Source organism: Salminus brasiliensis, chromosome 1, assembly GCF_030463535.1.
Source record: "Salminus brasiliensis chromosome 1, fSalBra1.hap2, whole genome shotgun sequence".
NCBI classification, from domain to species: domain Eukaryota; kingdom Metazoa; phylum Chordata; class Actinopteri; order Characiformes; family Bryconidae; genus Salminus; species Salminus brasiliensis.
The window spans coordinates 32342020-32360296 of NC_132878.1; the positions used below are offsets into that span (position 1 = coordinate 32342020).

At 40.7% G+C, this 18277-nt stretch overlaps 2 protein-coding genes across 3 annotated transcripts; both read right to left on the reverse strand.

Annotated features, from left to right (window-relative positions):
- Positions 1-291: 291 nt before the first annotated feature.
- LOC140554672 (E3 ubiquitin-protein ligase TRIM47-like) lies at positions 292-9103 on the reverse strand. Of its 2 annotated transcripts, XM_072677918.1 has the most exons (6): positions 8446-9103; positions 7469-7564; positions 7090-7323; positions 6549-6708; positions 5503-5562; positions 2535-3979 (listed from the first exon to the last, which is right to left on the reverse strand). In XM_072677918.1, the coding sequence occupies exons 1-6, from the start codon at positions 9034-9036 to the stop codon at positions 3384-3386; spliced, it is 1737 nt and encodes a 578-aa protein (XP_072534019.1). In that variant the 5' UTR covers positions 9037-9103; the 3' UTR covers positions 2535-3383. The 2 variants fall into 2 exon arrangements, with proteins under 2 accessions (XP_072534028.1, XP_072534019.1); XM_072677927.1 differs by lacking the exons at positions 2535-3979; positions 5503-5562 and adding an exon at positions 292-2329.
- Positions 9104-11775: 2672 nt separating this feature from the next.
- Positions 11776-15467, reverse strand: LOC140567836 (tripartite motif-containing protein 16-like protein). Its single transcript, XM_072692453.1, has 5 exons — positions 14877-15467; positions 14046-14264; positions 13505-13664; positions 12457-12516; positions 11776-12308 (listed from the first exon to the last, which is right to left on the reverse strand). The coding sequence occupies exons 1-5, from the start codon at positions 15465-15467 to the stop codon at positions 11776-11778; spliced, it is 1563 nt and encodes a 520-aa protein (XP_072548554.1).
- Positions 15468-18277: the final 2810 nt, after the last annotated feature.

The following is an 18277-nucleotide window of genomic DNA, read 5'->3' on the forward strand; positions in this document are numbered from 1 at the left end:
TGATAACTAAAGTTATTTAACTGTCAAGTAAGTTATTTGCTTTAGTAATTAAACATATGTGCAGTTCATATTGTTGACACATTATTCTCACTATATAAAGACATCAACATTTATTTACATATTTTTATCTTTTTATAAGATTATGTGAGATTTATTCTGTCCAATTCTGTCCAATGTTGAAAGGTTTCTCATTTATCTTTGATTTGCTTTGATTGATATACACATGTCTTCATTCACGAATGTGGTTTATTTTACAGTGATTAAAATAAATTGAAAAGAATTATGGGAAAAGAAAAGCATGATCAGGGAGAAGCGCCTACTTAAAAACACCCTTTCTCAGACTATTTGAAATTTGAAATTAGAAGCTTAAGGTTTATAACCACATAATATATAACCACATATATATAACACATATAAATACAGTAAGGGTCAAACCTTGGAGTAAAACAAGCTGTAGTACCTGTGCAAAAAGAGTCATATTGTAAACATGGTTGTACATTTTTTTAGAGAAGAGTAAATTAGGGTTTCCTATGCAGTGTTAATGAAGCATAAACACGAGTCCATGAACTAGAGTGACAGGACCTGATAAGTGAAACAGAAACAGCTTTTCTAATTTCTTGTTCTGTTCTTTTCCAGCTCTCTAGGCTATCCTGTTGTAACTGCCTTTTAAATATATTTTATTAGATATCTTAGTTACTAGTTTCTTGTTTGTCAATTTCCTTCCATAATAATATTACTTCTGTCACTGTAGATTTTAACAAAGAACTCTCACATTTGCATCCCTTTTAATGTTTAAGTGCTGGTACTTGAGGCTTCACTCATCCTCTCCTAATTAATAAAGCAAACAATGTTTTAAATTGTTTAAATATAATAAGTAAATGTATTTGCCTATAATCAAAGTAGGACCTCTCATAGAGGCCATTTATTGTCTTTATTACCATAAAAAATGAAAACACAAAAAAGAAAATATTACTTCCAGTAACAGCCTCCACTTACTCTCTTACACAACATCTGGTTCCTTTAGAAAAAATAACCTGGAAAACGGGTTATTATCAATGTCCATGCACTGAAGGCCCAGCGGAGAGCAATGATTGGTTATAATTGTGAGTGTAGACAGACCAACTTAATGTTTGAATTCTCGCACGACCTGTAAAATGGCTCAGAGTTTTCTATCAAATGTAGACCACACTTTTAAGCTTGGGTTAAAATCTCACTGGCATAAGCCACAACATTTGTTCATCACTGTCCTGTGCCAGCATGAACCCCTCTGACTCTTTGAAGGCATCTGTGTAAATCTTGAATAGAACTGCAAAATTAGGTAGTGTCACAAGAGGGGTAGAGGTGAGCACCCCCTTGACGTGCTCAAAAGTAGTTACACACTCATCAGTCCATTCCATCAGTCCTGTGTTCTTTGGGTAAGGTTGGAGGCTGTGCCTGGAGATGACATGACCGAAGCACACCACATGATCTCTGGCCAAGTGACTAGCACTGAGTTTTAGCCCAGCAGACTGAATTCTGGAGACAACTTCCAGGTGGACAAGGTGATCCTCGAAATTATGATTGTCATTCAAATAGACCATGCAAATATGCCACAGCAGCCCCCTATGGGTGAGTTCCATCATGCATGGTCCTTCAATGGTATAGGCCCAACCCGTGGTGATCCTATCCTGAAATAATTCAGCCATTTTCACCCAGAAATAGCCATTAGATAAGTCCCGTGTGCAGGGCAGAGGATGCTAATTCTTAAATAACTGAATTAAGTCACCTGTAATCAACACAGACCCTCCACTGCCCACCTTTCTTTTTAACCCGGACCACTCAGGAGGCCCAGGGGATGCACCTCTCATCGCTGATGACATCCGCCAGCAGATCAGCTACCTGACCTTCAATTTCAGCCTATTTCTCTAGAGACGTGCAATATGCCCCCTGTTTGATAGAGGGTTGCATCTTCCTGTACAGGAATATGTACTAACAGAAACTTTGAAAACCTGCACATTTCAGTGTAGTGAGTTGCACTCAGGGGGGCAGTCCATGTATTGGCCAGACAAACCTAACAGCACTGCAAACCTTTCTGCACTCCGCACAAGGAGCACACAGACTGCCTGAGTTGACTTCCTGAGGACATGAAAGTCATCATCATCTGCTCTTGGAAGTGCAGTCCATTACCCTGATGAGGCACACGGTGAGGGATGCACTGGCTCACTGGACATACTGCCTGCAGCTGCTTCTATGTGAAAGTGTATGATCTGAAAAAAAGGGCATCCCCAAAGGCACATTTGCAGCGGGATCAAAAAGGTGAGCCAAAACCCTCAATGCTGGGGGTCTAGTCCTGCAAGAAGAAAAACACAACTGGACAACAGGTAATCCTTAAATACACATAAATCCATGAAAAAAGTAAATACTTGTTTTTAAATAGGCCTTTGTACATTTTTGCAAAGTACATTAAAACATCTACTATAGTAATTCACACACTCAACTACTAAAGTAAAGCATATTTGAAATATCATATAATATTATGCACTTGTACTATAATCCCAAAAGTTGTTTCTACCCAAATAAATGAACTCTGTTTTTCAGAAAACTGGAAATATCCAACATATTATTCAACTGTAGGTAAACCGTTGTGATCATTTTACAGACCTTTAAGTTCAATAAACCCATAATTAAGTGTATTTAGTTACATTGGCCAATGGACAGTGATTCACCCATACAAGCTGAAAAATGAAAAAGTAATCTGCACTGAGGATGGATTTAATGGAAAATTATGGCTGTAATTAAAATTTAAATTAAAATAAAAAATTAAAATGATTGGACACTGAGGTGAATCTTCACTGCAGTCATACTGGCACCCTAACTTCAGAAAGCAAAGATGTTGGAGCAAAATCCTTGCCCACAATGAGTTACCAAAGCCAAATCTTTCTAGCCCACCAGCACTAAAAACTCATGCTGAAAACCAGTCCTTATAAGTCTTGAGATGAGCCTCAAATGAAGCTGGTTATAAACCCCAGGTATAAGGCAGAGCATGGTCAAAGTTCATTTGAGCAAATGGCCTGCCCATGTGCAACCTCCTGCTGAGGTCAGAATGGGCAACCATTATAACACGTCGATAGCTGACGTGTTGGAAATCAGGGTGCACATTTATTTTAAGGTGGAGGAGCCTTAATGCCTAGAGCCCTTGCTCCTTACAATTTAACATAAAAATGTCAAACACTACCTTCCATGTTTAAAGTTGTTGCACCGCACCACCACCCTTAGCTGGAAATTAATCATCAGAATAATTCACACTGACATTTTTGTACAATGGTGCAATGTTATGTTATAATTCATAACACTATAATTCATGCAGTTGAGTGAAATGTGCAGTAATGCACACAAACAGTAAACTATTCCAATAGTCCTTGTTTATGAATGAGCAAACACTGATGACTCTTAATGTCACAATCTATATTGTCATTATTGTCACACAACTTCACAGAAGATCCTGAATCTACCCCGAATCCAGCATGGAGAGGCTGAGTGAAGGTGGTGTGGACTGTGTGTAGGAGGGTCATTGTATCAGAGATGCTGTAGAAAGACAGAGTTCCTGCACTGGGATCTACATACACTCCTATTCTGGAGGATGGAGGAGCTGAGAGCTTCTTCTCAGTGTTGTTGTGCCAGAAAGAGAGAGAGGGAAAACACTGCAGACTCCAGGACTGGCTGTTGTGTCCAAATAAACACTCTTTATCCCGTCCTTTCCTGCCGATCCCTTTATATGAGACTGATATGGACACTTCATGTCCCTTACTGCTCCACTGAGCCTCCCAGTAACAGCATCCTCTCACACTCTCCTTACACAACACCTGTTTCCAGTAGTCAAATCTCTCTGGATGATCGGAGTATGCTTGGCTTTTCCTGCTGTTCTGTACTAGTCTGTTTTTGTCCAACAGAATGAGAAACTGATTTACTGTATTGGGATCCAGAGTCAGCCGACAGGAATCTGAAAAACAAATTAAAAAGCATTGCTATATGTCCAAAAAATTAAACTAATTTAAGATCAAATTCAAGATCTACAAACCGGATTCCAAAAAAGTTGGGACACTAAACAAATTGTGAATGAAAACTGAATGCAACGACGTGTATGAATTAGAGCGGAGACTGCGAGCCAGGCCTTCTCGTCCAACATCAGTGTCTGACCTCACAATTGTGCTTCTGGATGAATGGTCAAAAAATCCCATAAACACTAAACTCCTAAACCTTGTGGAAAGCCTTCCTAGAAGAGTTGAAGCTGTCATAGCTGCAAAGGGTGTCCCGACGTCATATTAAACCCTATGGATTAAGAATTAAGTTCAGATGTGTGCGAAGGCAGGCAAGCGAAGACTTTTAGCAATATAGTGTATCTACCAACTCTAAACTGCAACATGGTTTTAGAGAACGATGTTTTTAAACGATCAACAAACCTTTGAGACATTTTGGTTAAATCTGATATGCACAGTGTGCACAGAATTGGCCGTTTAACATTGCAACTGGTAATTACAGGTGTGGTCACTGTGCACAGTGTGCATTCGCACAGACGCAAAGAATTTATTCATCCTCATACAAGTTGGGATATTGCTAGCAGATGTGGGTAAAACATTAAGACCATTTTAAAATGGAGTGTGGCAAAATGGAAGACTGTTCTGTGGTCAGATGAGTCGCGATTTGAAGTTCTTTATGGAACACTGGGACGCCATGTCATCTGAGAGAGAACAAGGATAACCCAAGTTGTTATCAACGCTCCGTTCAGAAGCCTGCATCACTGATGGTATGGGGTTGCATGAATGCTTGTGGCATGGGCAGCTTGCATGTCTGGAAAGGCACCATTAATGCAGAGACCTATGTTCAGGTTCTAGAACAACATATGCTCCCATCTAGACGTCATCTCTTTCAGGGAAGACCCTGCATTTTTCAACAAGATAATGCCAGACCACATTCTGCAGCAATCACAACATCATGGCTACGTAGGAGAAGGATCCGGGTACTAAAATGGTCAGCCTGCAGTCCAGAACTTTCACCTATAGAGAACATTTGGCGCATCATAAAGAGGAAGGTGCGAAGGCCCAAGACGATTGAACAGTTAGAGGCCTGTATTAGACATGAATGGGAGAGCATTCCTATTTCTAAACTTGAGAAACTGGTCTCCTCTGTCCCCAGACGTCTGTTGAGTGTTGTAAGAAGAAGGGGGGGATGCCACACAGTGGTAAAAATGGCCTTGTCCCAACTTTTTTGGAATTTGCTGATGCCATGAAATTTTGAATCAACATATTTCTCCTTTAAAATGTTCCATTTACTCAGATTAAACTTTTGATCTGTCATCTATGTTCTATTATGAATAAAATATTGACATTTGCCATCTCCACATCATTGCATTCAGTTTTTATTCACAATTTGTTTAGTGTCCCAACTTTTTTGGAATCCGGTTTGTATTATGTAATACCATGATAGTAACTCTAGGATTTGCATTTGTTTCTGTTGTATACATACACTGCAGAAAGTCTTCTCTGGTCTTTGGCTCTGAGGGTAAAATCATCTGAAGTGCTGCAACTGTGTCAAAACAGTAACCAATTGACGATAAAGGCAAAAAACATATTTTGCAAACATGCAATCACAATTTCCAATCTTTAAGGTCTCTTTAGAAATTTTGTATTATTTTGTTACATTTAAACCAAACCTGTCTATTGAGATCTAGAGCCACCCTGTATCATTTTTGGTGTAACTAAATTCAGTAAATACTTGTACAGGTGTAAGTTCACATTGACCCATTCATCCTTGATAAAAATCCTAAGACCAAAAACAGGGGAGTTAGTTAATTTCTAGTACCAATGCAGATAAGACAATAAGACAAGAGGTGCTAAGAGGGTACTTTTGATACCTGGGGTCTTCTTGAAGAAGTATTTGATAACAGGCCCCAATTTACTTCAAGGGAATATCAGACATTCATGCACCACAATGGGGTAAGACATTGATGACTGACATACTTACATTTAATGTTCCAAAAAGAATGAGGTGTCAGGTCAGGTGACTACTTGTTACTACTTCAGACACTGGTCTGGAAAGGACCCCGAACTGAAATCACCACATCGTTCAAAGAACAGATAATGGTGATTGGGTTTCTCACAATTATGTATAAAAGCAGGTCCATGTTGCATGCTCAAGCTAATGCTGCAAGAGTTAGATAGGAATTAATGTAAGTGATAGCTTTCTTATTTTAGTGGTCCATAGTACATACTAATATTGATGTCTTTTGAGGGCTCCTCACTTAGTGTGCTGGTTGTATAATAAAGCCAACGTTGCAAGCCAGTCGGCTTCTATCTGCTAACCAATGTGTTTTCTGCTGTGTAACAGGTGTTAAAAAGGCAGATACTGAAAGTTGCCGTTTTTGTTACAGTCAGCAAATAAGCACAGTCATAACTCGACATCTGTTGTGTTATTAAACATGGATACGCGACAGTAACTGCATAGCCAAAGACAATCACAGTCTTTCTGAGTCTGACATCCTGTAGTCACCTTCATAACTCGATCTAACTTACCATGTGAAGAGATTGTACCTAATTTCTTCTTGCAGAATTCCTCCAGTAGATCTTTTAGGTCAAAGAGAGATTCCCTCATGCCATCAAATGAGAGATGTTGATGGACAGTGATGCTGGGTGCATCCTCACATCCAGAAGAGACGCACACGGACTGGAAACTCTACCCAGAAAATAAAACAATGAACTGGAGCAAAATTAAGCATTTATAGCAGATCAAAACAATGACATCTGACTACAGTTTACTTTCAGCCCTCATCTTTTGTACACATGGCAGTGCATACTGTACAAGGTGACCTCAATTATAGTTTTCTCCATTGCATGGTCCTGACTGTATGCTTGTACCCCTGATGAGGAATGTTCATTTTACCTTCACTTTCATAAAAGCTCGTAAAGCTTTCACCCTCTATAAAACTCTGGATTGGTCATCTTAATATCTAGCATATTATCTCGGACTGGCTGACGAACAGCATTAGCCACCATCAGAGGAGCATGCTGGAAACTTTCAGAGGGGCGAGGTCATCTGCAGATCAACAACTGTTACCTGGAGGAACTGGACGTGATCCTCTGTGTGTGAAAGCTGCTCCAGCTCAGTGTGTCTCCTCTTTAGATCAGTGATCTCCTTCTCCAGCTCTTCCAGGAGTTCCTCAGCTCCACTCAGTTCAGCCTTCTCCTGAGCTCTGATCAGCTCTGTTACCTCAGAGTGCTTTTTCTCAATTGAGCGGATCAGCTCAGTAAAGATCCTCTCACTGTCCTCCACTGCTGCCTGTGCAGAGCTCTGTTAGCATACACACAGACACACAGACAAGACTGAGGTCCATTTAAAGCTCATTTATCATTCTCTCTCTCTTTGCAACAGGAGGAGAGTCAGACTGAGGTATGAAATACATTGCTGCTCCAGTAGATTTTTGCTCACTACTTACTTTAAGAGTGTTCACTGCCTGTTTCACCTCTTGCAGCTTCTTCTCTTTCTTCTGGATTCTTTGCTGCAAATCTGTTTGCATTTTCTTCAGTTGCGGCTGAAAGTAAAACCATGTAAGTGTTTATGGATGGGTGATGGGTGTTTACTGTGTTTATTGTGTTCCCTGACATTCTTAGGACTGTGCACAATAAACAGCATGACTGTTATTATGATTTAACCATAAAATGTCTATTCTTCATACATGACTGCAGATTTGTACACAAAATTGTTCTACATAATGTCAGGTCCGCGTCGTCACGCCCGCATCTGGGGAGGACTCAAGCCGCGGCCCGCAGGCTCCCTTAAAGACTTTTCAGTTGAAGTTTGATTCATTGTCTCGGTTCAGTGTTCTGTTCATGTTTATATGTTTGGTTCAGTTCGTTTGCCGTCTCACATGTTCCTGGTTTTGACTCATGTCATGTCTTGTTTAGTAATGTGTTTCAACTGGGGGGGGGGGGGGGGGGGACTTGAGGAGCTCGGCTACAGAGCTCCTCACCAAGAATTGTAGGTTCAGAGCCTCGAGGTAGCTCAAGAGGCTCGTGACTCAGATCACAGCTTGTTAAGGCCAGTTTGGTTCACAGTTCAGGTCCTCTAGCGGACCTTGCTCCCTCCTCCCTTTAGTTGCTGCATTGTTTGCTTTCATTTCCCACTGTGTTGTACCCATTTTTGTTAATAAAAGTACTTGCATTGGATCTATCTTTGCTGGTATTCGTCCCTCTCTATCTGGCCTAACCAGCAATGACACATAATAAACATATTTCTGCAGTCACAATTATTAGAAACTTTCCGCACAACTTATAAAGCAGGTGGTTTCTCCAGTATCAACACAAAATGCTACTTTTAATTACCACTGCAGTCTCAGAATTCACTAAAATACCCCTTGAAGATTTCTCTTTGTAATGTGTAGTATAATTTGATTCTGAAAAAAATAGTTCTTACCTGTTTTTCTGCTCTTTCTGCTGAAGCTGCAACTGAATCATGGCCTTTGTGTTTGTCCATTGTACACAAATAACATATGCAGATTTGGTCAGTGCGACAGTAGATCTCAAGCAGTTTATCATGTTGCAAGCAGATCTTCTCCTGTAGCTGTGTGGAGGCTTTAACCAGCTTGTGCCTTTTTAATGCAGGAACTTCATAGTGGGGTTTAAGATGAGTCTCACAATAAGAAGCCAGACACGTCAGGCATGACCACGTAGTTTTGCGCTTTCTTCCAGTGCAGAAATCACACGCCACATCCCCAGGTCCAGCATAATACTGAGCAGAAGAAGCAGTAGTTTGCACTCCTGTCTTCAGTTTCTCCACCACTTCAGCCAGCATGTTGTTTCTGCGTAGAACAGGCCTCGGAGTGAACGTCTCTCTGCACTGGGGGCAGCTGTAGACCCTCCTCTGATCCTCCTGATCCCAGTGACCATTAATACACACCATACAGAAGCAGTGTCCACAAGGAGTGGTCACTGGATCCTTCAGCAGATCCAGACAGACTGGACAGCTGAACTGGTCCTGGTCAACTGAAATACTGGCCTCTGCCATTTTCCTGCACTTTCAGACTAAGAGAGAGAGAGAGAGCAGTATTCTGAGATCAGTTTTGTTCCCACTGAACTGATTAGTGGTGGCTTCCTGGTTCTCTGTTTGCTGAAGTGTCATTAAGAGAAGAAGGTGGAGAGAAAAATAAATGAAGAACACTGACCAACACAGATAAAGAGTTTTTGAAGCAGGACTGCTTACAGCAAGAAGTACAGTATTCAGCCTTAATACTAACAACAGAATCAAACTTTTTTTCCAATCTGTGGTAGAAAGCACACACACTTACACTCTGAAATCAGTGTACTTTGATCATTTGAACTCACCATGTTTTGTTCCACAGTGCAGATCTTTACATCCTGGATCATAACCTGGCTAACAAAATGTGTGACAAAATCTGACAATGAATGTAGTGTTGTTAATGTACTTTATTGATGCATTTTAATGTACTCTCTGGCTGAAGTGAACAGCTAAAGGGTTAAAGTGTTATAGCTATAAAAAGGCCAGATGATAGATGTTGGTAGTAAAATGTTTACAGTAATTTTACTCATTGTGTATGATGAACAGCATATTTGTAATTACACCTTACCCATGAAAGGAGTTTCCTTAGTTCACAATAAGCACCCAGATACAGGCTAGAAAAAAAGGCTGATTAATTAAACTGAGTACAAGGAGGAGGTGTTGGAATTTACTCTACTGTAACTGTAGTAATATTTGGCCTTTGTCTTTCTCCAATGCGCATAAAGAGCAAACATAGCTCTAGCCAAAGCAGCAGTAGATGTTAGGTGTCAATAGGTTATTTTTTAAAGCAGGAGCTTCAATAGTGACCTTACTATTCACATAAGGAGGGCTGACACGTCAGACGGGACTTGGTGGCTTTGTGTTTTCTCCCAGTGCAGCAGCAGAAGAAACAGCATCAGTAATATTAATTTAAATGTATAGCGCTGTGTGTTTGGAGGTTTATGGAGCACAAAGTGCTTTGAAGTAATATAAAAGTGGATAAGTGATGTAACAGCCATAAAAAATAATAAAACTGAATAAATACTCTTCACCACCTCCAAATGGGGACAACATACCTTCTTTCTTATAAGCAAACTTAATAAAGTAACAAAACTCTGCCTACAGAACTCTGCCTACAGAACTGCCTACAGAACTTCCTACAGAACGGCAGTTGATCTCTTGGGCAAGGCCTACCAGCAACAAGAATATAAATTTAAACTTTAGGGACTCATCCCAGCCATTAACCTCTGCTGCCAACTCAAACTGCTCTGCCCAATCTGACCACTGACATCCTACCCCAGAGAATGTTTCAGGCATAAACACTGGTAAAGCGGGTAAAAGGACAAGTTCTACAATCATCAGCCAGAGAAACCCTGTTACTGGAATCACCTGCCTTGGAGCCAGTTACCACTACACACTTTACTGCACTTCACAACCAAATAACTTCACGAAAAGACTCACTAGCAACCCTGCAGCCCTGTCCCCCTTGCTCTCTCATTCTCTAAATGCCATACACTATATAAAAAAACACGTATAAGACGCAGATGCGTCACCTTAACTCTGCACCACCACCGGCCACTGCTCAATACTCCATATGCTTCGGCTGCGCTGAAGTCAGTTACGTGAGTCACGCCGCTGCTCTCTTAATCCCAGAGACATCTAACTACATCTCTCTATCTTTCTCGACGGAGGCCCTAAACAACCACAAACAACCCCTCCCATCCTGATTACAGCCGCATGACTCTCAAGTTCCTCTCCTCAAACCAAACAAAGAACTACTGTTTCTCTTCCTCACTCTCCTTTTCATCATCTCACCATCTCCCACCAGTGCAGCCACTCACCAATCAGAGGCCCCGGCCCCTTCAATGCTCTATGACATTCATACTTCCCACTTACCCTCACACCCTCCATTTAGTCACAACAACACTCTTCTCTAAAGACATCACTCTCCGTCAACACTGAATCTGACTGAATCTCTCGTGGGTTCATCTGCAAGCAGGCTGCACAGATTCCATGTGTTTTTGTGGCTGTAGAAGTCACCTCTCTGGTTTTACATTCAGGTTTTAGGAAAAGCAAAGGAAAAAATATATGTATTTAGGTTCATACAAAATACATTTTTTTAGGTTCATACAAAATACATTTTCTCAATGAACATAGGTTCATTGGAAATACATTTTTTTTGTTCTGAAAGTGACAATAATTCCCTTATAAATAATATTGAAGAGAAACATTACACATGGTTAAAGACACATGGTTAAAGACAATCAATAAAGAAAATCAAAATACATTAAGCATAGGATCGATGACAAGAGTGTAAACCCCCAACAATCCTGAACTCTTACGCACTCATGAAAACACACACACACACACACACACACACACTGGTTAAAGCTTTTCCCATTATTACAGCACACCCACCTCCCAACACATGAGAGCAAAGTGCTAAGATAAAGATTAACACAGTCTAACTAAATCAAATCCTAAATCTAATCCAAATCCAGATCAAGTACTATCTCTAAGTATGAGACAGAAACAAACACCAGCCTGTCAGGTTTTATTGACTAAGGAAGTAAAATAACTCAATCACAGCCCAACAAAATAACAAACAGAAAGAAAAGAAAAACAATCCATCAAAAAAAACAAACAAACAAAAAAAACAATCCATCAAAAAAAAACAAAAAAACAATCCATCAAAAGAACTTCACATATTCTATTCTGATGTGTATCAGCTGAACCACTTTTTCGTTATTATGGATCACTCAACTGCACGGTCAATCCAGAATACGGAACCCAGAATCCAGCGTAGAGAGGCTGAGTAAAGGTGGTGTGGACTGTGTGTATGAGGGTCAGTGTATCAGAGACATTGTTGAAGGACAGAATTCCTGCACTGTGATCCACATACACTCCTATTCTGGAGGATGGAGGAGCTGAGATCTTAGTCTCAGTGTTGTTGTTCCAAAAAGAGAACGAGGGAGAACACCGCAGACTCCAGGACTGGCTGTTGTGTCCAAACCAACACACATCATTCTGCCCTTTCCTGATGATCCCTTTATATGAGACTGATATGTACACCAGATATCCTTTAATACTGCTCCACTCAACCTCCCAGTAACAGCGTCCTCTCACACTCTCCTTACTCAACACCTGATACCAGTAGTCAAATCTCTCTGGATGGTCAGTGTACTGCTGGACTCTCTCTTTGTGTGTAACCACTCTGTTGTTCTCAGACAGACTGAGGTAGTGATTTACTGTGTTGGGATCCAGAGTCAGCTGACAGAAATCTACAAAAAAACCCAAAACATTTTATTTATTGTACTTACAAATTGACTTTTTCTTCCTTGTACGTCAATACGGTTATATTGGTACATATTGAATAAGCATTAAGGGAAAAGGTGTTTAAAGATTAGTGAGGTGTTTATTTTCACATACACTGCAGAAAGTCTTCTCTGGTCTTTGGCTCTGAAGGTACAATCATCTGAAGTGCTGCAACTGGTGTCAAAACAGTAACCAATTGACGATAAAGGCAAAAAACATATTTTGCAAACATGCAATCCCAATTTCCAATCTTTAAGGTCTCTTTAGAAATTCTTTATTATTTTGTTACATTTAAACCAAACCTGTCTATTGAGATCTAGAGCCACTCCGTATCATGTTTGGTGTAACTAAATTCAGTGAATACTTGTACAGGTGTAAGTTCATATTGACCCTTGTCACCCTTGGTAAAAATCCTAAGACCAAAAACAGGGGAGTTAGTTAATTTCTAGTACCAATGCAGATAAGACAATAAGACAAGAGGTGCTAAGAGGGTACTTTTGATACCTGGGGTCTTCTTGAAGAAGTATTTGATAACAGGCCCCAATTTACTTCAAGGGAATATCAGACATTCATGCACCACAATGGGGTAAGACATTGATGACTGACATACTTACATTTAATGTTCCAAAAAGAATGAGGTGTCAGGTCAGGTGACTACTTGTTACTACTTCAGACACTGGTCTGGAAAGGACCCCGAACTGAAATCACCACATCGTTCAAAGAACAGATAATGGTGATTGGGTTTCTCACAATTATGTATAAAAGCAGGTCCATGTTGCATGCTCAAGCTAATGCTGCAAGAGTTAGATAGGAATTAATGTAAGTGATAGCTTTCTTATTTTAGTGGTCCATAGTACATACTAATATTGATGTCTTTTGAGGGCTCCTCACTTAGTGTGCTGGTTGTATAATAAAGCCAACGTTGCAAGCCAGTCGGCTTCTATCTGCTAACCAATGTGTTTTCTGCTGTGTAACAGGTGTTAAAATGGCAGATACTGAAAGTTGCTGTTTTTGTTACAGTCAGCAAATAAGCACAGTCATAACTCGACATCTGTTGTGTTATTAAACATGGATACGCGACAGTAACTGCATAGCCAAAGACAATCACAGTCTTTCTGAGTCTGACATCCTGTAGTCACCTTCATAACTCGATCTAACTTACCATGTGAAGAGATTGTACCTAATTTCTTCTTGCAGAATTCCTCCAGTAGATCTTTTAGGTCAAAGAGAGATTCCCTCACGCCATCAAATGAGAGATGTTGATGGACAGTGATGCTGGGTGCATCCTCACATCCAGAAGAGACGCACACGGACTGGAAACTCTACCCAGAAAATAAAACAATGAACTGGAGCAAAATTAAGCATTTATAGCAGATCAAAACAATGACATCTGACTACAGTTTACTTTCAGCCCTCATCTTTTGTACACATGGCAGTGCATACTGTACAAGGTGACCTCAATTATAGTTTTCTCCATTGCATGGTCCTGACTGTATGCTTGTACCCCTGATGAGGAATGTTCATTTTACCTTCACTTTCATAAAAGCTCGTAAAGCTTTCACCCTCTATAAAACTCTGGATTGGTCATCTTAATATCTAGCATATTATCTCGGACTGGCTGACGAACAGCATTAGCCACCATCAGAGGAGCATGCTGGAAACTTTCAGAGGGGCGAGGTCATCTGCAGATCAACAACTGTTACCTGGAGGAACTGGACGTGATCCTCTGTGTGTGAAAGCTGCTCCAGCTCAGTGTGTCTCCTCTTTAGATCAGTGATCTCCTTCTCCAGCTCTTCCAGGAGTTCCTCAGCTCCACTCAGTTCAGCCTTCTCCTGAGCTCTGATCAGCTCTGTTACCTCAGTGCAGAGTACAGAGCTCCTCTCCACAATTGTAGGTTCAGAGCCTCGAGGTAGCTCAAGAGGCTTGTGACTCAGATCACAGCTTGTTAAGGCCAGTTTGGTTCATAGTTCAGGTCCTCTAGCGGACCTTGCTCCCCCCTACCCCCCTCAGTTTTGAGTAGTCTCTGCATGGTTCACGCTTGTCCTTAGTTTTCCCTGTAATCTCCCCAGGCACTGCAGGTTGTTTTGTGTTGTTCCCAGTTCTCCCTCACAAGCTCATCCAGCTCAGCTCCCAGAGCGCCCCCCGGTCTCAGGTGTGCTTTTGTGTTTGTCCGTTTTAGTTGTCGTGTTTATGTTGTTTTACTATTTAGTCCCTTTAGTTACTGCATTGTTTGCTTTCATTTCCCCACTGTGTTGTACCCATTTTTGTTATTAAAAGTACTTGCATTGGATCCATCTCTGCTAGTGTTCGTCCCTCTCTATCTGGCCTAACCAGCCATGACACATAAACATATTTCTGCAGTCACAATTATTAGAAATTTTCTGCACAACATATAAAGCAGGTGGTTTCTCCAGTATCAACACAAAATGCTACTTTTAATTACCACTGCAGTCTCAGAATTCACTAAAATAATCCTTGAAGATTTCTCTTTGTAATGTGTAGTATAATTTGATTCTGAAAAAAATTGTTCTTACCTGTTTTTCTGCTCTTTCTGCTGAAGCTGCAACTGAATCATGGCCTATGTGTTTGTCCATTGTACACAAATAACAGATGCAGGTTTGGTCAGTGCGACAGTAGATCTCAAGCAGTTTATCATGTTGCAAGCAGATCTTCTCCTGTAGCTGTGTGGAGGCTTTAATCAGCTTGTGCCTTTTTAATGCAGGAACTTCATAGTGGGGTTTAAGATGAGTCTCACAATAAGAAGCCTGACACGTCAGGCATGACCACGTAGTTTTGCGCTTTCTTCCAGTGCAGAAATCACACGCCACATCCCCAGGTCCAGCATAACACTGAGCAGAAGAAGCAGTAGTTTGCACTCCTGTCTTCAGTTTCTCCACCACTTCAGCCAGCATGTTGTTTCTGCGTAGAACAGGCCTCGGAGTGAACGTCTCTCTGCACTGGGGGCAGCAGTAGACCCTCCTCTGATCCTCCTGATCCCAGTGACAATTAATACACACCATACAGAAACTGTGTCCACAGTTGATGGTCACTGGATCCTTCAGCAGATCCAGACAGACTGGACAGCTGAACTGGTCCTGATCTACTGAAATACTGGCCTCTGCCATTTTCCTGCACTTTCAGACTAAGAGAGAGAGAGAGTAGTATTCCGAGATCAGTTTCGTTCCCACTGAACTGATTAGTGGTGGCTTCCTGGTTCTCTGTTTGCTGAAGTGTCATTAAGAGAAGAAGGTGGAGAGAAAAATAAATGAAGAACACTGACCAACACAGATAAAGAGTTTTTGAAGCAGGACTGCTTACAGCAAGAAGTACAGTATTCAGCCTTAATACTAATAACAGAATCAAACTTTTTATTTCCAATCTGTGGTAGAAAGCATACACACTTACACTCTGAAATCAGTGTACTTTGATCATTTGAACTCACCATGTTTTGTTCCACAGTGCAGATCTTTACTGCACATCTTGGATCATAATGTGGGTGTCAATTTATAACAAAATATGTTTAGCACACTGCATTGAAAAGTTGTAAAATTGTTCATGTGATTACCATAAAGCTATACATAGGTCAGATTATGTGTTGGCAGCCACATGTTCATATCTAATGTTACTCATTGTACATGATGTTACACATATTTGACATCTTGCCCTACCCATGAAATCACACAGTTTGCCATTACAACATAATGGAAACCAAAATTAACATTTGGAATCAAATGGGGCATTACATTGGTTGCAAGATTGACACTTAGTGATTAAATAGTTCTGTAATAAACTGTTCACCTTCAGAAATGAATTTGAACTCACCATGATTTGTTCTACAGTGCAGATCTTTACATCCTGGATCATAACCTGGCTAACAAAATGTGTGACAAAATCTGACAATGAATGTAGTGTTGTTAATGTACTTTATTGATGCATTTTAATGTACTCTCGGGCTGAAGTGAACAGCTAAAGGGTTAAAGTGTTATAGCTATAAAAAGGCCAGATGATAGATGTTGGTAGTAAAATGTTTACAGTGGTTTTACTCATTGTGTATGATGAACAGCATATTTGTAATTACACCTTACCAAAGAAAGGAGTTTCCTTAGCACCCAGATACAGGCTAGAAAAAAGGCTGATTAATTAAACTGAGTACGGAGCAGGAGGTGTTGGAATTTACTCTACTGTAACTGCAGTAATATTTGGCCTTTGTCTTTCTCCAATGCGCATAAAGAGCAAACATAGCTCTAGCCAAAGCAGCAGTAGATGTTAGGTGTTAATATGTTATTTTTTAAAGCAGGAGCTTCAATAGTGACCTTACTATTCACATAAGGAGGGCTGACACGTCAGACGGGACTTGGTGGCTTTGTGTTTTGTTCCCAGTGCAGCAGCAGAAGAAACAGCATCAGTAATATTAATTTAAATGTATAGAGCAGTGTGTTTGGAGGTTTATGGAGCACAAAGTGCTTTGAAGTAATATAAAAGTGGATAAGTGATGTAACAGCCATAAAAAATAATAAAACTGAATAAATACTCTTCACCACCTCCAAATGGGGACAACATACCTTCTTTCTTATAAGCAAACTTAATAAAGTAACAAAACTCTGCCTATAGAACTGCCTAACTCTATATATCTAACAGAACCTGAATGAGAACATCAGATGCCTACTTGTGACACCTAAAAGAAAAGGAGGAAAATGCTGATTGCCCCACTCATACCGGTAAAAGAAAACTAAATGGCACACTCCAAACAGTCAGTTAAAATTCTTCTTAATATTCCCAGCATTCCTGCAGTGTTTTAATTGAATAGTCTTGACTACACCCCCCGCTCCCCAAAAAAATATATTTTTTCTTTCTTTCTTTGACTTTTGGTATTAACAATAATACCATGTGGTTTCATTTTTCCTTTTAGTGTTATAATAACACAGAATCCACCCCTCCTACTTTAGCAGCTAAAAACAAATACCCACAGAGGCCACAACTGATGTTAAGGGGGTAGGCATTCGGTCCACCCCCACTAGTTTTCCTGCACCCACACTCCCAACAACCATTCCCATCACTGCGGGATCCATATCTCACAGAGCTACAGAAAAGGGAAGGAGCCACCCATACTTCAGTCACCTCTTCCCGACCCCCGGTACCACACAAGTCTGGAGCAAACAGGTAAAGCCTGCAACCTCTGCACTACGCCCATCAAGATCTTCACTTTCTGGTGTGGATCACCTACTACCCCCACTAAGATCTTCTACTAGATGATCTTAGTAGATCATATACTCCCTTACCCTAACCTTAACTTCCCCTGGGGTAACTTGGGCCCTTTCTAAATTTTTAAGAAGTTTCATTTCTGCTGCTAAAGTAATAGCAGACTCAAGGGTCAAAGCTTTAAAACTACGAAGACCAACCCAAAAGTCACCAGCAGCAAAAAGAGTTATGAAATGATTACAGGCTAACAAATCTTGAGTGTGCGCATCAGTGGTAAGGTAAGCTTGTATCACCAATTGATGCAAATGTGGCCCTACTCCAATCCTCACTATCACAGTGCTCTAAACAATGCAACACAGCAGCCTTTAACTACGCAGGTACTCCATTCCCTGAGAGACCACTGAAGATCTCTTGGGCAAGGCCTACCAGCAACAAGAATATAAATTTAAACTTTAGGGACTCATCCCAGCCATTAACCTCTGCTGCCAACTCAAACTGCTCTGCCCAATTTGACCACTGACGTCCTACCCCAGAGAATGTTTCAGGCATAAACACTGGTAGAGCGGGTAAAAGGACAAGTTCTACAATCATCAGCCAGAGAAACCCTGTTGCTGGAATCACCTGCCTTGGAGCCAGTTACCACTACACACTTTACTGCACTTCACAACCAAATAACTTCACGAAAAGTCTCACTAGAAACCCTACCCGTGAAGCCACTCACCAATCAGAGGCCCCT